The sequence below is a fragment of the Sus scrofa genome, chromosome 17 (genome assembly GCF_000003025.6).
Source record: "Sus scrofa isolate TJ Tabasco breed Duroc chromosome 17, Sscrofa11.1, whole genome shotgun sequence".
Classification (NCBI taxonomy): Eukaryota; Metazoa; Chordata; class Mammalia; order Artiodactyla; family Suidae; genus Sus; species Sus scrofa.
In genome coordinates this window covers 24,651,708-24,666,923 of record NC_010459.5, presented here as the reverse complement: position 1 = coordinate 24,666,923, position 15,216 = coordinate 24,651,708, and the positions used below count along the sequence as shown (strand labels likewise).

The window sequence follows — 15,216 nt, the reverse complement described above, 5'->3', positions numbered from 1 at the left end:
ACATATGTAAAGCTAATAGAAATAATAAGGAAGCATTTCAGTATAGTAGCAAAGTAAAACATATGTGTTGTAAACAAAAGAAGGTATGAAAGATGGCATTGCATTTTGTTAAGGGAAAGAAAGTAATTTTGTCCTACAGCCGATTGTTGCAATGGGACAAAAGTAAGGGACAAAATAATATGTATCCAGAAAGTGACAGGAGGTTGATGGAAAGGAACCCAAAGAGAAGAGTTTTGCGCATGGTCAGGATTGGCTGAATTTAGATTGAATTTAATTAGTTAAATGGATTTTGTTGTTAGCAGTAATCTGGTACAAGAGTGGAGTTTCATAGTCTCTCTCTGTTAAGAGAACAAAGTTTTCTTAGAGTACTGCTTTTGCTAACAGATGGTGTAAGTTTATGGGCTTTTCAATGATGACTTTTTTTTTTTTTTAAATCTTCTTTCACTTTGGTTAAATGAAAAAGTGTTGTCTTGCAGTGACCACTGATCTTATTTGACCAATTGTTTAAAACTTTTCTGATATTTTTGACAAACATCTTATCAAGTTTTAATTAAGGTTGTTTTGACTTCCAGCTAACTTTAAAATGCTTCACAGGGCCCCTAAGGCATCTTAGAGAAGAATATCAAACTAATTAGGCTTATGGCTTGCTAAATTCCTTGAGAAGTATTGTCAAGTGATTAGAGATGAACCTTAGGTTATGTTTTATGGATAAATGCCATTAATATAGGTATCACAAAATTTACAGGAAATTTGTAAAAATCTGATGCCTTGGTATATGTCACCAGTCATAATTCTAGTTACTATCTTAAAATGTTATATGTCACGGAAATATCAAAATTTCTTATCAGTTACCATGTTTAACAATCTAATTACAATGTATTTTAAGTCTTGTCATTTACAGATAACCATTGTTTTACTCTGATATTCTTATAAAATGAAGGACTTCAAGAAAATTCATAAAAAGGACTTCTTAAAAATATAATTTTTGATAACTTTTAGATCACTGAACTGGATAAGAAATTACAAAACTCTAATGGAAAACCTGAAGACTTCATCCGAATCATCAGGTACTATTATGGTCAATAATCAGGCATTTTATGAATGTGATTTATAATTTTATAACTTTTCCTGAAATACACTGGGTTTTAATCTTTGTTTTCCCAAAAAATATATTTCCACTTATGCTATGACCCACAACGAATTTATAAAGTATACCTCTGTAAACAAAGATGAAACTTTTACCTTTTTCTTTTTACTGGATCCTTACAGAATTTGGCTTCTCCAGCTGGCTCTCCTGTGGACTTCATGGTTTATTGCAACCAAATTACAACTACTTGTACTAATCATTGTTTTAATGTGTTCTCTTTTGTTTCCAAACTATTATGCTTTGGGTCTCTCTCTGCTGTACTATGACCTTATTAATGTTACTAGCTATATTACTTATCCTGGTTTATAAGATTGGCTCTTCCAATACTCGATGTGGAACCAGGTTTCCAACAAAATTAATGATGACACAAATTGATTATAGACATTTTGACACAATTGATCATATATACTCTATTAAAATAATTGTAATAGGGCAACTCTAGATATGGGAAGAAGCAACAAGGGAAAACATTTCCTGGGGCCATAATAATAGACTAGTAAAACAGGTGATCTAGAGAATTTTAGACCATCAGCAGGGTCTAATCCCCCCAATTAACACAATGGGTGGCCTATCAACAGAATCTTTTCTTTGATCTAGTAATGAACCTTCCTAGCACTATAGGATAAAACTGGTCATGAAACACTTCCCAAATGCTGTTCAAATTTATGACCAAGGAGAAGCCCTATGAATGAAAAATACTGCCTGCTATATACCATCACCTCAGTGGTGAGCCCTGAGGGAACTCAGGATGGAGATAAATGAGTTTCTCACCACCAAGCCTTCAGCTACTGCAGCCACCCCCAACAGTACACCCTGAGAGAGGACTCAGGATGGGAAAGAACTGGCCCTAGATAGCTAAGGTGCATATCAGAGAAATGATTTCAGTGAGCCCAGACTCTTGCGTCTTCTCATACATAGAAATGTGCTAAATTCATTAACTTCAGATATCTGGTTTTCTTTAATTAATAGTAATATTTTGATGTTCAGACTACTGAGTCTTTGCTGCAAAGCTCCTATACATGCTGGCTCCTCCCTTACCTCTTTGGAGAAGTCCCTCAGAAAGCCTCCTGAATAAGAACATAATTCTATACTTTTAGGTTGTGAGAGTGGCAACAGTATCAACACATTTGTGTCTTGCACTGGATGACCCACAATTTATGTATCCCATAGGTTTCTTTTCACAGATAAGCATTTTAAACTAGGAATCAGAATGGTAAGCCTGGCTTCTTTGCTCTAATCCTTCTCACTAGCCCTCAAGATACAAAAAAAGGTTACAGATCACTTGTTATTTTAGATATACTTCAGTCTTGCCTGAGCTATTTAGGATGTTAGTCTGGAAAAACTCCTAAACATGATATGCCCCAGACATTTATTTTCCTGTAGCATTCCCTGAAGCTCATTCAACTCAACAAACCTTTGTGCCAACACACAGGTCCATAGGTATGGGTGGGAGAGGGTAGAACATAAGGCAGGCTTCTATCAGCCCAAACACACTCGAATGTGTTTCACATTCTTCAGGGCACAGATTTAGTGTTATGCTTAAAAACAGATATACTAACAACTCAGCAGGTAGCTTCTGGAAAAGCAATGCTTCAGAATCAGCTTGAGGTTGCTGAAATAATTTGATCACTCCAGGAGAACACAGGGTGAGTGAATAGATGGAAAATGTTGTCAAAGCTCAGAAAACCAGGGTGCTGCATGATCTGGATATGTTGTAGCTTATCTTTTTCCTTTAAAAATGGTGAACTTATAGGAGTAATCACTGTTCTTTACCCAGTGTTATTTAGCACAAAGATTTTTAAAGGTTAGCCTGAGCCATGCTGTGGGACTTGATAGAGCTAAGGGAAATCCAACATGCCTTTTACAAACAGTTCCTATGGCCCGCCAGTTTAATCAATTGAAAAATCTCACCACAAAGGCAACTTACCTATTAGTTAATCTTCTTGGCGACTCTCTGTTGGGTCATTTACACTGTCAACCTGACTATTCATTTCAACTGAACCAGAAAGGAAAACAGAAAGGTTAAATATTTGTTAAACCTAAATCTCTTAAACATATTAAAATGGCCTGTGAATCATTACATTACTAATTTGCTATCTTAAACCTCTTTTCAGTTTGTTTTTATTCAAAGATTTGGGAACCATTAGATTTTTACTGGTAGGGCATAGGGAGGGAAGAATTTACTGAATTAATGGAGCTGAGTTGTCATTTCATATGAGGATTTTGGGTTGATATTTTAGGTGTATTTATTACCATCCTTAGGTAAGTTCAAAAGCCTTAATAGAAGTCTAAGAAAATAAAAACAGAACAAAACAGATCCTTAATATGCGGACAGGTAAGTAGCTCCCTCTAAAACAGCCTAAAATGCTTGTAGGCCTGTTTGGTTTGCTATGTTTGCAATTTTGAAATTCAAAACAGATCCTGCAAACTTTTATTTTACTGTGTGTATTGTTTTAGGTAAGCATTTGCATACGAATAGCATGCACAATTAATACTACTGTCCAAAAGTAGCCCAGAGAAGATAAAGCAGACATTCTGGAAATTTTCAAGGGCCAGTATGTTTAACTGGTATTTTAAAGCATCAAAGCCCATATTATAAACTGAGAAACTTAATATACAGATGGACAGTGGCCAGAATATATATAACAGAACTCTGACTTCCTCTGCAGCAACCAGCTTGGGCACCTAACCACAGCCTCTGCAAGAAGTAGCTCTGAATGGTCAGGACTTGGTCAGTGATTGCCAGCTTCACTGTATTTTGCTCCATGCTTTCATGTTCCCAGACCAACCAGCTACTTCTAGTTAGCCCAAGTCCAGAATCCCCTTGCTGACAACTTCCTATCCAGAGAATGCTTAATGTCTTTGCTTTTTTTAGCTATAAAGTTTCTCTACTTCTTTGCCTGCCTTTAAATGATAATGGCTGACACCCTTGGTATAAAGCTCTGAATAAGTAACCTGTTTGTTCTCCTTTGGGTAGTTCCTCATTTATTTGCACAAAATCAACAGTCTAAATCCCTGTATATTAACCATGAAAACTCAAAGTAAAATAGTAGCAGGTGCTCATTTTCACATTCCAAAGAGATGTGAAAAGGGCAGTGTCATTGTATGGCCTCTCACCCAATAATCTCTCAAGGAGGAAGGTTTTAAAGCAGGTTTCTTTGTTCCTTCTGCAAACTATCCTCAACTTCTAATGATATGTGAACCCACTCCATACCCCAGGTATAATAAACTGGCCAGGTGCCGCAAGTCTACCTATAAAAAAAGAATAATGTGTTTACTTTCCATCCTGGTCTACAATATTATTATAAGTTTGCCCAGTGTGGGAGCATACAAAAGAAAATACAGGACACGTTCTTCCTTCAATACAAGCGTCACTAGTTCCAAAACGTATTAATAAGTATTAGTATGAAAAGTGTTACATGATCAAATCAGTTTGGGAAAAGCAATGTTAAACCATGTTAATAAGTTTCTTTATAGCCGAGATTTCTGAGAGCCTATAATGTGCATGGCAAATCTCCAAGTGAGAAGTAAAATTTGGGAAATCAATGTGTGAAATACCTTTTATTCAATGAGCATTGCATGGACTTGGTATTATTCAGAATATGTCTTGTAGAGAACTAATTAAGAATGATATTTGTAGTGTTCCACCAGGCTGGGGCAGATGTCATTCAACTGAGCATGATTAACAAGGGCTGGCTTTCAATGGATGAATCTGTGGTTTAAAAAATTAATTGCCTAGATAATGCATGCCAATGAGTGAAAAAAATTAGTTTGTATTGAGTGTAAGATAGGCTCAAGGATGTATTATACAACACAGGGAATATAGCCAGTATTTTGTGATAACTAAATGGAAAGTAACCTTTACAATCATATATAACTTTTTAAAATATAAAATTAATTAAAAAATCAGTTTGTGCAGCCCATACAACCCAGTAACAACAACAATAAAAAACAATCTAATGGAAAAATGGGCCAAAGACCTAAAGAGACACTGCTGATAGCCAAAAAAAATATGGAAAGAGGAAAAGATGTTCAAAATTGCTAATTATTAGGTAAATGCAAATCCAAACTACAATGAGTTACCACCTCACCCAGTCAGAATGGCCATCCTTAACAAGTCTACAAATAATATATGATGGAAAGGGTGTGAAAGGAAACCCTCATACACTGTTGCTGGGAATTTAAATTGGTACAACCACTATGGAAAACAGTATGGAGTTCCTGAAAAAGCTAAAAATAGTTGCCGTATGATCCAGCCATCCCACTTGTGGGCATATTTCCAGACAAAAGCATAATTCTAAAAGATACATGTACCCCTATGTTCACAGAAGCACAATTTACAAAAGCCAAGACATGGAAACATCCTAAATGTGCATTGACAGATGAATGGATTAAGAAGATGTGTGGGGATGTATATGTACATGCATACGCACACACAATGGAATGTGACTCAGCCATAAAAAAATGAAGTAATGTCATTTACAGCAACATAGATGGACCTATAGATTATCATATAAGTGAAGTAAATCAGACAAATACCATATGATATCACTTATATGTGGAATCTAAAATACAACACATATGAACCTATCTATGAAATAGAAGCAGACTCACAGAGAACAGACTTGTGGTTGCCAGAGGGAAGGGAAGGATTGGAAGTTTGGGATTAGCAGATGCAAACTATTATATATATAGGATGAGTGAACAATAAGGTCCTATTATATAGCATAGGGAAACATATTCAGTATCCTATGATAAAATCCTTTTCCACAATGGAAAGGAATATGAAAAATATATGAGGCTAGAAATCAACTATAAAGGAAAAAAATGCAAAAAATACAAATATGTGGAGGCTAAACAATATACTACCAAACACCCAATGGAAAACTTAAGAAATCAAAGAGGAAATTTAAAAAAATATCTAGAGAAAAATTAAAACAGGATAATCTAAAAAACCTATAGGACACAGCAAAAGCAGCTCTAAGAAGTTTATAGTGATACAAGCTTACCTCAGGAAACAAGAAAAATATCAAAAAAGCCACCTAACCTTTTGCCTAAAGCAACTAAAGAAAGAAGGACAAACAAAACCCAAAGTTATTATAAGGAAAGAAAAAGATAAGAGCAGAAATAAATGAAATAGCTACTAAAAATGACAACAGAAAATATCAATGAAGCTAAAAGCTGGTTCTTTTGAAATAAGACTTTAAAAAAAAGATAAACAAAATGGATAATCTTTTAGTCAGATTCATCAAGAAAAAAAGTTCCCAAGTCAATAAAATGAAAAGCAAAAAAGGAGAAGTTACAAGTGACACCACAAAAATACACAATATTGTGAGACTACTATCAACAACTATATGCCAATAATATGGACAACCTAGAAGAAATGGACAAATTCTTATAAAGGTACACTCTTTTAAGAATGAACCAGGAAGAAAGAGATAATATGAACTGACCAATAACAGGTAGTGAAATTGACTCAGTAATTTTAAAACTCCCAAACAAAAATCCAGGACCAGATGGCTTAACTGGTGAATTCCATCAAACACTTAGATAAGGGTTAATACTTGCTCTTCTGAAACTGTTCCAAAACTTTGCAGAGGAACACACCCAAGCACATTCTATGAGGTCACCATCACCGTGACACCAAAACCCAACAAAGATACCACACACACACAAAAAAAAAAATTATAGGAGTTCCCATCATGGTGCAGCAGAAACAAATCTGACTGGGAACCATGAGGTTGCAGGTTCGTTCCCTGGCCTTGCTCAGTGGGATCCAGCGTTGTTGCCATGAGCTGTGGTGTAGGTCTTGTACACGGCTCACATCCTGCGTTGCTGTGGCTATGGCAGCTGCAGCTCCAATTAGACCCCTAGCCTAGGAATCTCCATATGCCACAGGTGCAGCCCTAAAAAGCAAAAAAAAAAAAGAAAAAAAAATTATACAATATCACTGATATAAAAATCTTCAACAAAATACTAGCAAACCAAATTCAACAATACATTAAAAAGATCATAACCATGATCAAGTGGGATTTATCACAGGGATGCAAGCTTTCTTCAATATCTGCAAGTTAATATAATACACCACATTAACAAATTAAAGAATAAAAACCATATGATCATCTAACAAATAATAAAAACCATATGATCATCTCAATAGATGCAGAGAAAGCTTTTGACAAAATTTAATATCCAGTTATGATAAAAACTCTCCAGAAAATAGGCATGGGGGAACTTATCTCAACTAATAAAGGCCATATATGACTAACCCACAGCTAACATCACTCTCAGTGATGAAAAGCTCAAAGCATTTTCTCCAAAATCAAGAACAAGACAAAGATGCTCAATCTCACCACTTTTATTCAGCATATTTTTAGAAGTCTTACAGCCATAGCAATCAGAGAAAAAGAAATAAAGGGAATTTAAATAGGAATAGAAAAAGCAAAACTGTTACTATTTGCACATGACATGATGCTATACACAGAAAATCCTAAACATGCCACCAGAAAACTACTAGAGCTAATCAATGAATTTGATAAAATTTCTAGATACAAAATTGATATACAGAAATTTATTGCATTTCTATACACTAACAATGAAATATCAGAGAAAGAAATTAATGAAACAATCCTATTTACCATTGCATCAACAAAAATAAAATACCTAGGAATAAACCCACCTAAGGATGCAAAAGACCTGTACTCTGAAAACTATAAGATACTGATGAAGGAAACTGAAAACAACACTAACAGACTGAAATACAACCATGTTCTTGAGTTGGAAGAATCAATATTGTTAAAATGACCATAGTACCCATGGCAATCTATAGACTCAATGCTATACCTATCAAATTACCAATGGGATTTTTCACAGAATTGGAACAAAAACTTTTAAAATTTGTATGAAAACAGAAAAGACCCTGGTTAGCCAAGAAAAATTGAGAGGAAACCCAAACTGGAGGAATCACACTCTCTTGACTTTAGACTATTCTACAAAGCTACAGTCATTAAAACATTATGGTACTAACACAACAGACATATAGATCAATGGAACATGAAAGAAAGTCCAGAAATAAACCCATGATCTTATGGTCAATTAATCTATGATAAAAGAAGCAAGAACATATAATGGAGAAAAGTCAGTCTTTCAATAAGTGGTGCTGGGAAAACTGGACAGCTACATATAGGAGAGTAGGATTGTAACATTCACTAATACCATATACAAAATTAAACTTGGGCTGGATTGGGAAGCTAGATGGGAGACCAGATACTGTGGACCTCCTAGAGGAAAACATAGATAAAATGCTCTTTGACATAAATAGCAGCAATATATTTTTGAATATTGTCTCCTAGAATAATGAAAGTAAAAACAAAAATAGATAGGATCTAATTAAACTTAAAAGCATTTGCTTTTTTTTTTTTTTTAAACTTTTTAGGGCTGCATTTGCAGCATATGGAAGTTCCCAGACTCTAGGGGTCAGATTGGAGCTATAGCTGTTGGCCTACACTACAGCCACAGAAATGCAGGATCTGAGCTGCATCTGCAACCTACACCACAGCTCATGGATCCTTAACCCACTGAGCGAGGCCAGGGATTGAACCTATATACTCTAGGATACTATGTCAGGTTCTTAACCCTCTGAGCCACAACAAAAACTCCAGCTTTTGCTTTTAAGGAAACCATAAAGAAAGTGAAAAAGCAATTTATGAACTAGGAGAAAATATTTGGAAAAATGCTACCTCAAAGGGATTAATTTCCAAAATATACAGATAGATCATACAGCTTAATATCAAAAATCAAACAACCTAATAAATAAGCAGAAAACCTAAATATTTCTTCAAAGAAAACATACAGATGGCCAACAATCAAATGAAAAGATGTTCGATATTGCTAATTATTGGAGAAATTGAATCAAAACTATAAACAGCTATTACCCCAAACCAGTCAGATCAGCCACCACTAAAAAGTCTACAAACAATAAATGCTGGAGAGGGTGCAGAGAAAAAGGAACCCTCCTACACTGTTTTTAAGAATGTAAATTGGTGCAGCCACTATGGAGAAGACTATGGAATTTCCTTAAAAAAAAAAACAAAAAAACAAAAAACTAGAGTTACCATATGATCCTGCAGTCCCACCCTTGAGCATATGTTTGGAGAAAACTCTAATTTGTAAAGAAACATGCACCTCAATGTTCATAGCAACACTATTTACAATAGCCAAGACATGGAAATATCCTAAATGTCCTTGGACAGGTGAATGGATAAAGAAGATTTTATATTTATATTTATAAATTATATATATATATATTACTCTGCCATTAAAAATAAGGAAATAATGCCATTTGCAGCAACACGGATGGACCTATAGGTTACTTCACTTAAATACCATATGATATCACTTATATGTGGAATCTAAAAAGATGATACAAACTTATTTACAAAACAGAAATAGACTCACAGACATAGAAAACAAATTTGTGGTTACCAAATGGGAGAGATAAATTAGGAGTTTGGGATTAACATACACACACGACTACTAAATATAAAGTTGATAATCAACAAAGAACTACTGCAGAGCACAGGGAGCTATATTCAATATCTTGTAATAACATATAATGGAAAAGAATCTGAAAAAGAATATATATATGTGTGTGTATATATATATACTGAAATATTATATATATATATATGCATATATAAACTAACTAAATAATTATAAATTAACTACAATTTATTTTTTTATTTTTTTTTTTTTGTCTTTTTTGCTATTTCTTGGGCCGCTCCCTTGGCATATGGAGGTTCCCAGGTTAGGGGTTGAATCGGAGCTGTAGCCACCGGCCTATGCCAAAGCCACAGCAACTCGGGATCGAAGCCGCATCTGCAACCTACACCACAGCTCACGGCAATGCCAGATCATTAACCCACTGAGCAAGGGCAGGGACCGAACGCGCAACCTCATGGTTCCTAGTCAGATTCGTTAACCACTGCCCCACGACGGGAATGCCAATTAACTACAATTTAAAAAATGGTTAAAACAAAAAGATTCACTGTTTTTGGCCAAGCCATCTGATGTGATGCAGTGAGGTGAAGGGATGAAGGTTCAAGAATGAGCTTAGATAAAACTTAATCCAGAACTCCTCTGAATGCTGAATGGACAAGGATAACAGCTGGGCGAGTACCTTTTGCAAAAGTGATGTTTCTGTAAAGTTCACCAGTTAAGACTTCAGGTCAGTTTATCTTTGGAATTACCATTGCCTTGCTACAGTGAGGTAAGATTAAACTGAGGTACCTGCCATTTTTTTAAAGGCTGCCACTTCTATTAGTTCCCAGCAGAGAATGGGTTTTGAAATTTAACTTGTTCTATCTGAATATGTTGACTCACAGAATAGATAGCTCACTTAACCCTAGATTATACACAGAATATGTGCTAGGTTTGTCATCTGCATGACTCAAATAGCTCAGAAGCTTACCATCAGGACTTGTAAAGTTTTCTGTGTCACCAGAACTCTTGCTTTTCACAGGAACTCCAGTTGTGGCCTCTTCTTGAGCTAAAAAAGAAAAAGAAGATAGTCCTTGATTAACAGAGAATTAGAACAGCCTGACTGTCAATTTTCTGTCACCCACCATTGCCCTCTTAAATTTAAAAATACTCCTGGGATTGAAATTCCTTTGCAGAAAAGGTTAAAAGAGGAAATAGTGGGTTGAGGTGCTTGACAACTTTAGTGCTGTCATGGTCTCAATTCTCTTTAATTTGTGAGATAATCACATACATACATGCACAATTTCTCAAATTAGAAGTCTGGTAGCATGAAAGCAGGGAAACTTGGTTTAATCAGAACAACCTGCAATTTGAATTTTGGGAAATTTTTATGTGAGTTTATGTAGCTTAACATTTAAACAGTGTTAAAAAAAAAAGTAAACTTATTTTGCCTTAGGAATGCCTGAAAGTTGAGAGATACATTTTCCTGGCAGTGAGTTTTTTGTTTAAACACAAATGAATGGCTCAATTGCTTTCCTAGAAGACCTTCTCAGATGCTGCCATTTTGGATTGCTGAGAATCCAGTCTTTAGTTAATTTCTGTTGTAATTGTTCTCTATTTACACAGCCTCATAAGGCTTGTCATCCATTCTCTGTGGCTGAAACTGTTTAACATACTTAAATGTAGTCATGAAAAGGTCATTTTTTTATAATCTGATATTTGTACATATTGCAAAATGAACACTATAGTAAGTCTAGTAAACATCTGTTTTTCTTATTGTGAGAAAAATAGTCAAAAGGACAATAATCTCTTCTTAGTTAAATATCTATTATATTTTCACAGCTTGAAGAGCTAGGGCATTTAAAAATACAAATAGCTAAAGTGCTGGAAAAATCCCTAAATTCAAAGTTTTTATTATTTCTGTACTTTAAAAAAATACAAGATTAAATTCATTTTCGTGACAAGTTCAACTTGGGGTTCCTGTTAGTGAGGATGGAGCAAGGCTAGGAAAGATCCAGTTTATAATCTCTTCAGAAGAAGGTACTTTCAAAAGGTAGAACTTTCTTTCTTGGTAATGATTTACTGAAGCTGAGAATCAAGAAGACTCAAAGGTGACCAATATTTGAGACTGGATGGATGGATGGAAGGAAAAGGTAAGTACCTGAAGATATATAAAACAAGCATAGTGAAGGAAGGTGACGAAAGCCATTTAGGATTTGAAGTCTGAAGTGCAGGGTCATTTGCCAAACAAATTTTGTATCTAGTGCTGAGGAAGGAAACTGACAATTAAACAAGTGGGAATTTGGGAGATGTTAGTATAGAATGATGTCATATCATTGATGATGAGAAAAGACAGGAAAGGATAACTTGAAAAAAAAATGACTCATAGACTCCCAAGTCCAACAGGACAACATAAAAGTAATGGTGTCCATGAATTCTTTTCACTAGTTCCCGAGGATATGGTTGGGAAAGGGAAAACAAAATTTGAAACTTCCAACTGAACTTAACACTCTATCACTTTCTTTTCTCCAATTCTAGAGAATTGACCAGGTTTCAATTGCTCATCAACACATTCCTTAAAGACACAATTACAGAAGAAACAACTTATGGATTTCTCCAGGCTTGGGAGCAGAAAATCTTTCCTAGGCATGCCTCAAAATGGAAGTAATAATGAAAAATGGAAATACTTGACTTTATATAAACAATAAATTTTTTAATGGAAAAAATATGGGAAATGTTTTAAAAAGAAAGATTGTAAATTGAGAAAAATACACCTTTTATCATAGACAAAAGGTTAATATCTTTGACATACAAAGTACTTCTAAAAATAGAGATGAAGATTGACTGTCAAATAGAAAACTGAGCAAGAAATTTGTTTAAGTTCATGAAAAAAATAAAGGATGGCCTGTAGTTATGTAAAAAGCTGATTCACTTTGCTAAATGAAAAAAAAAATGCAGGTTAAAATCACATGGAGAAAGGACTAACATTCCCACTAAGAGCAACTAGAAAGACTGAACAGATTATTTGAGAAATCATTTTAAGGCACTAGAGAGCCACTAATGCAAAAGCTTGAGATGTGCAAATGGTGAACCTGACATTCCACGTGTACAGAGAAGTTGAAGTGAGCCTCTAGATTTTTTTTTAAGGAGTCTTGGGAGAGGGGCAAAACTTGGAAGTCAGAGCCTACCAAGGAAAAGGGATGCTGAGAAGCACCCTGAGTTTTCTATGTATCCGCCTGATGGGGTTATGTACTCTAGGGGCAGGAATGAACTTGAAATAGAGCAGTTCTTAAATAAAGGAAGTCCAACTTTTAATCAGTTTAATCTCTGATTTTATTTCAGTGCTCTGCTCAATCCTACTGGCCTTTCAGAAGCAAAAATAAATTCTCTCTGGAAGACATAAAACCACCCAGAGGCTCAAGTTATCTCTACCCATTTTTCACACACAATGTCCAGCATTCAATAAAAAAGAACCTGTCAAAAAAAAACTACTTGTCATTCCAGAAGAACAAGAATGGCACACTGGGGACCAAGACAATAAGACAAAATACAGAGAAATGTCAGAGATCTATTTGTATATGTAACTTTAAAATATGATTAATATGCTTAAGAATTGGGTGATGAGTGTGAGAATTCTCATGGCAAAGAAGTTTATCAGATAATTGGGCTATATACTATATAAAGAAGTCACAAATTATAGAACTAAAAAATATACAATAATTGAAGTTAAGACTTCAGTAGGTGGATTTGGCAGTAATTAGATACAACTGAAGATGGAATTCATGAACTGAAAGCTAAGTTAGAAAATATAGCACTGGGAACTATGTCTAGTCACTTACGATGGAACATGATAATGTGAGAAAATAGAATGTGTACATGTATGTGTAACTGGGTCACCATGCTGTACAGTAGAAAAAAAAATTGTATTGGGGAAATAACAACAACAAAGAAAACATAAAGAATAACATATAGGGAGTTCCCATTGTGGCACAGTGGAAACGAATCTGACTAGTATCCATGAGGATGCAGGTTTGATCCCTGGCCTTGTTCAGTGGGTTGTAGATTTGGTATTACTGTGAGCTGTGGCGTAAGCTGGCAGCTGTAGTTCCAATTCGACTCCTAGCCCGAGAATTTCCATATGCTGAGAGTGCGGCCCTAAAAAGCAAGGGGGAGAAAAAAAAAGAACAACATATAAATGAAAAATACAGAAAATAATTAGCATACATATGAGACAGGGTCTATTGTATGTGTAATGGGGCAAAAGCAATCTTTTAAAAGAAAATGGCTGATAATTTCCCAAATGTAATGGAAAATATCAAGCTACTGATTATGATCACCAAGAAAATTAATGCAAAGCAAACCTCATTCAGGCCAATCACTGTAAAAATGCTGAAAATCAAGGCCAAATTAAAAACATTAAATTATCTAGTAAATAAAGACAATTAACTTCAAAATAGCAACAGTAGGAATTATGGATGACTTCTCAACAAAAATTATGGAATCCAGAGACAATCAAATGATATTTTCAAAGGGCTTAAAGAAAATATCACTAGTGTAACTCACATCTAACAAAATCTTTCAAACTTGAATTTGAAATAAAATATTTTCAGGGGGAAAAGCATTTGTTCAGAGGAAAAATTGACCTACACTGAAGGATTTTTACCATTCTAAAAAATAAATTCCATATAAATTACAGAACTACATTTAAAAAGCAACATGGAAAGAGAACTTCACATCATTAAGCAAAAAAATTTCTTGAACAGGAAAAGTAAACACTAGCCATTAGGAATACATTAAAATTAGCATCATTAATTTATCAAGACACACCATTTAGAGAGTTCAAAATGAGGTGGAGTGGAAAGAGGTATTTGTAATCACTTACAAAGGAATTATATCTATCTATATTAATAACTTAATATATATTTAATATAGATATATATATAAAACTTAAAGGACTCGCGAAGAAAACAATATACAAAATAGAAAAGACAGGGAACACAATATAAAATGAATAAGACACAGACAGACACGTCATAAGATAATATGACATATGGCACAGGTGTGGCCCTGGAAAGCAAACAAACAACAAAAAAAGAATATATCCTGGCAGGTCACTTAATTCTTTGAATGACTTTTACCAAATCTCTTGGTGTTTAAAAGCCTTGGCTTTTTCACTATGGAAAAAACTCTAAAGTGTTCTATCTCCTTGTCTAACTCTCTGGAACCCCACCAGAACTTATTAAAATATAACATTATTGTTATATAAAATATTACTATGGAAGGAAATTGATTAATGCTATTTAAATATTACTTTGACTTTCTCCTTGGGGTTGTTGTTTATGATGGGTTCTAGAGGTATCTGTGGCTGATTCTTCCAGGAAGTCTCTTTCAAAGTCATTACTATCAATGATGATAACACTAGTGATATGGAGAAACTCTCTGACTTCATGGGAAACTAGCTCACAGACAGGATGCTAGTCAATTTAGCGATGCTCAATAAAAGCAAAGGAGTATACAAACACTTTTAAGAGCTGAGTGAGAGAAGAGAAAAGAATATATATATATGTGTATGACTGTGTCAATTAGCTGTA

The 15,216-nt window shown here is 34.7% G+C and overlaps 1 protein-coding gene across 5 annotated transcripts in view; it reads right to left on the bottom strand.

The window, feature by feature from the left end:
- Window positions 1-15,216, bottom strand: part of MACROD2 (MACRO domain containing 2) — a 2,051,742-nt gene that overhangs the window by 19,923 nt on the left and 2,016,603 nt on the right. For 4 of the 5 annotated variants that reach the window (XM_021077529.1, XM_021077531.1, XM_021077533.1 and 1 more), the window contains 2 exons: window positions 10,617-10,694; window positions 3,075-3,143 (listed from right to left, as the gene is read on the bottom strand). In XM_021077529.1, coding sequence (XP_020933188.1) covers window positions 3,082-3,143; window positions 10,617-10,694 — 140 coding nt within the window. In that variant the 3' untranslated portion in view covers window positions 3,075-3,081. The remainder of the gene's footprint in view (window positions 1-3,074; window positions 3,144-10,616; window positions 10,695-15,216) is intronic. The other variant, XM_021077532.1, reaches the window with a different exon arrangement.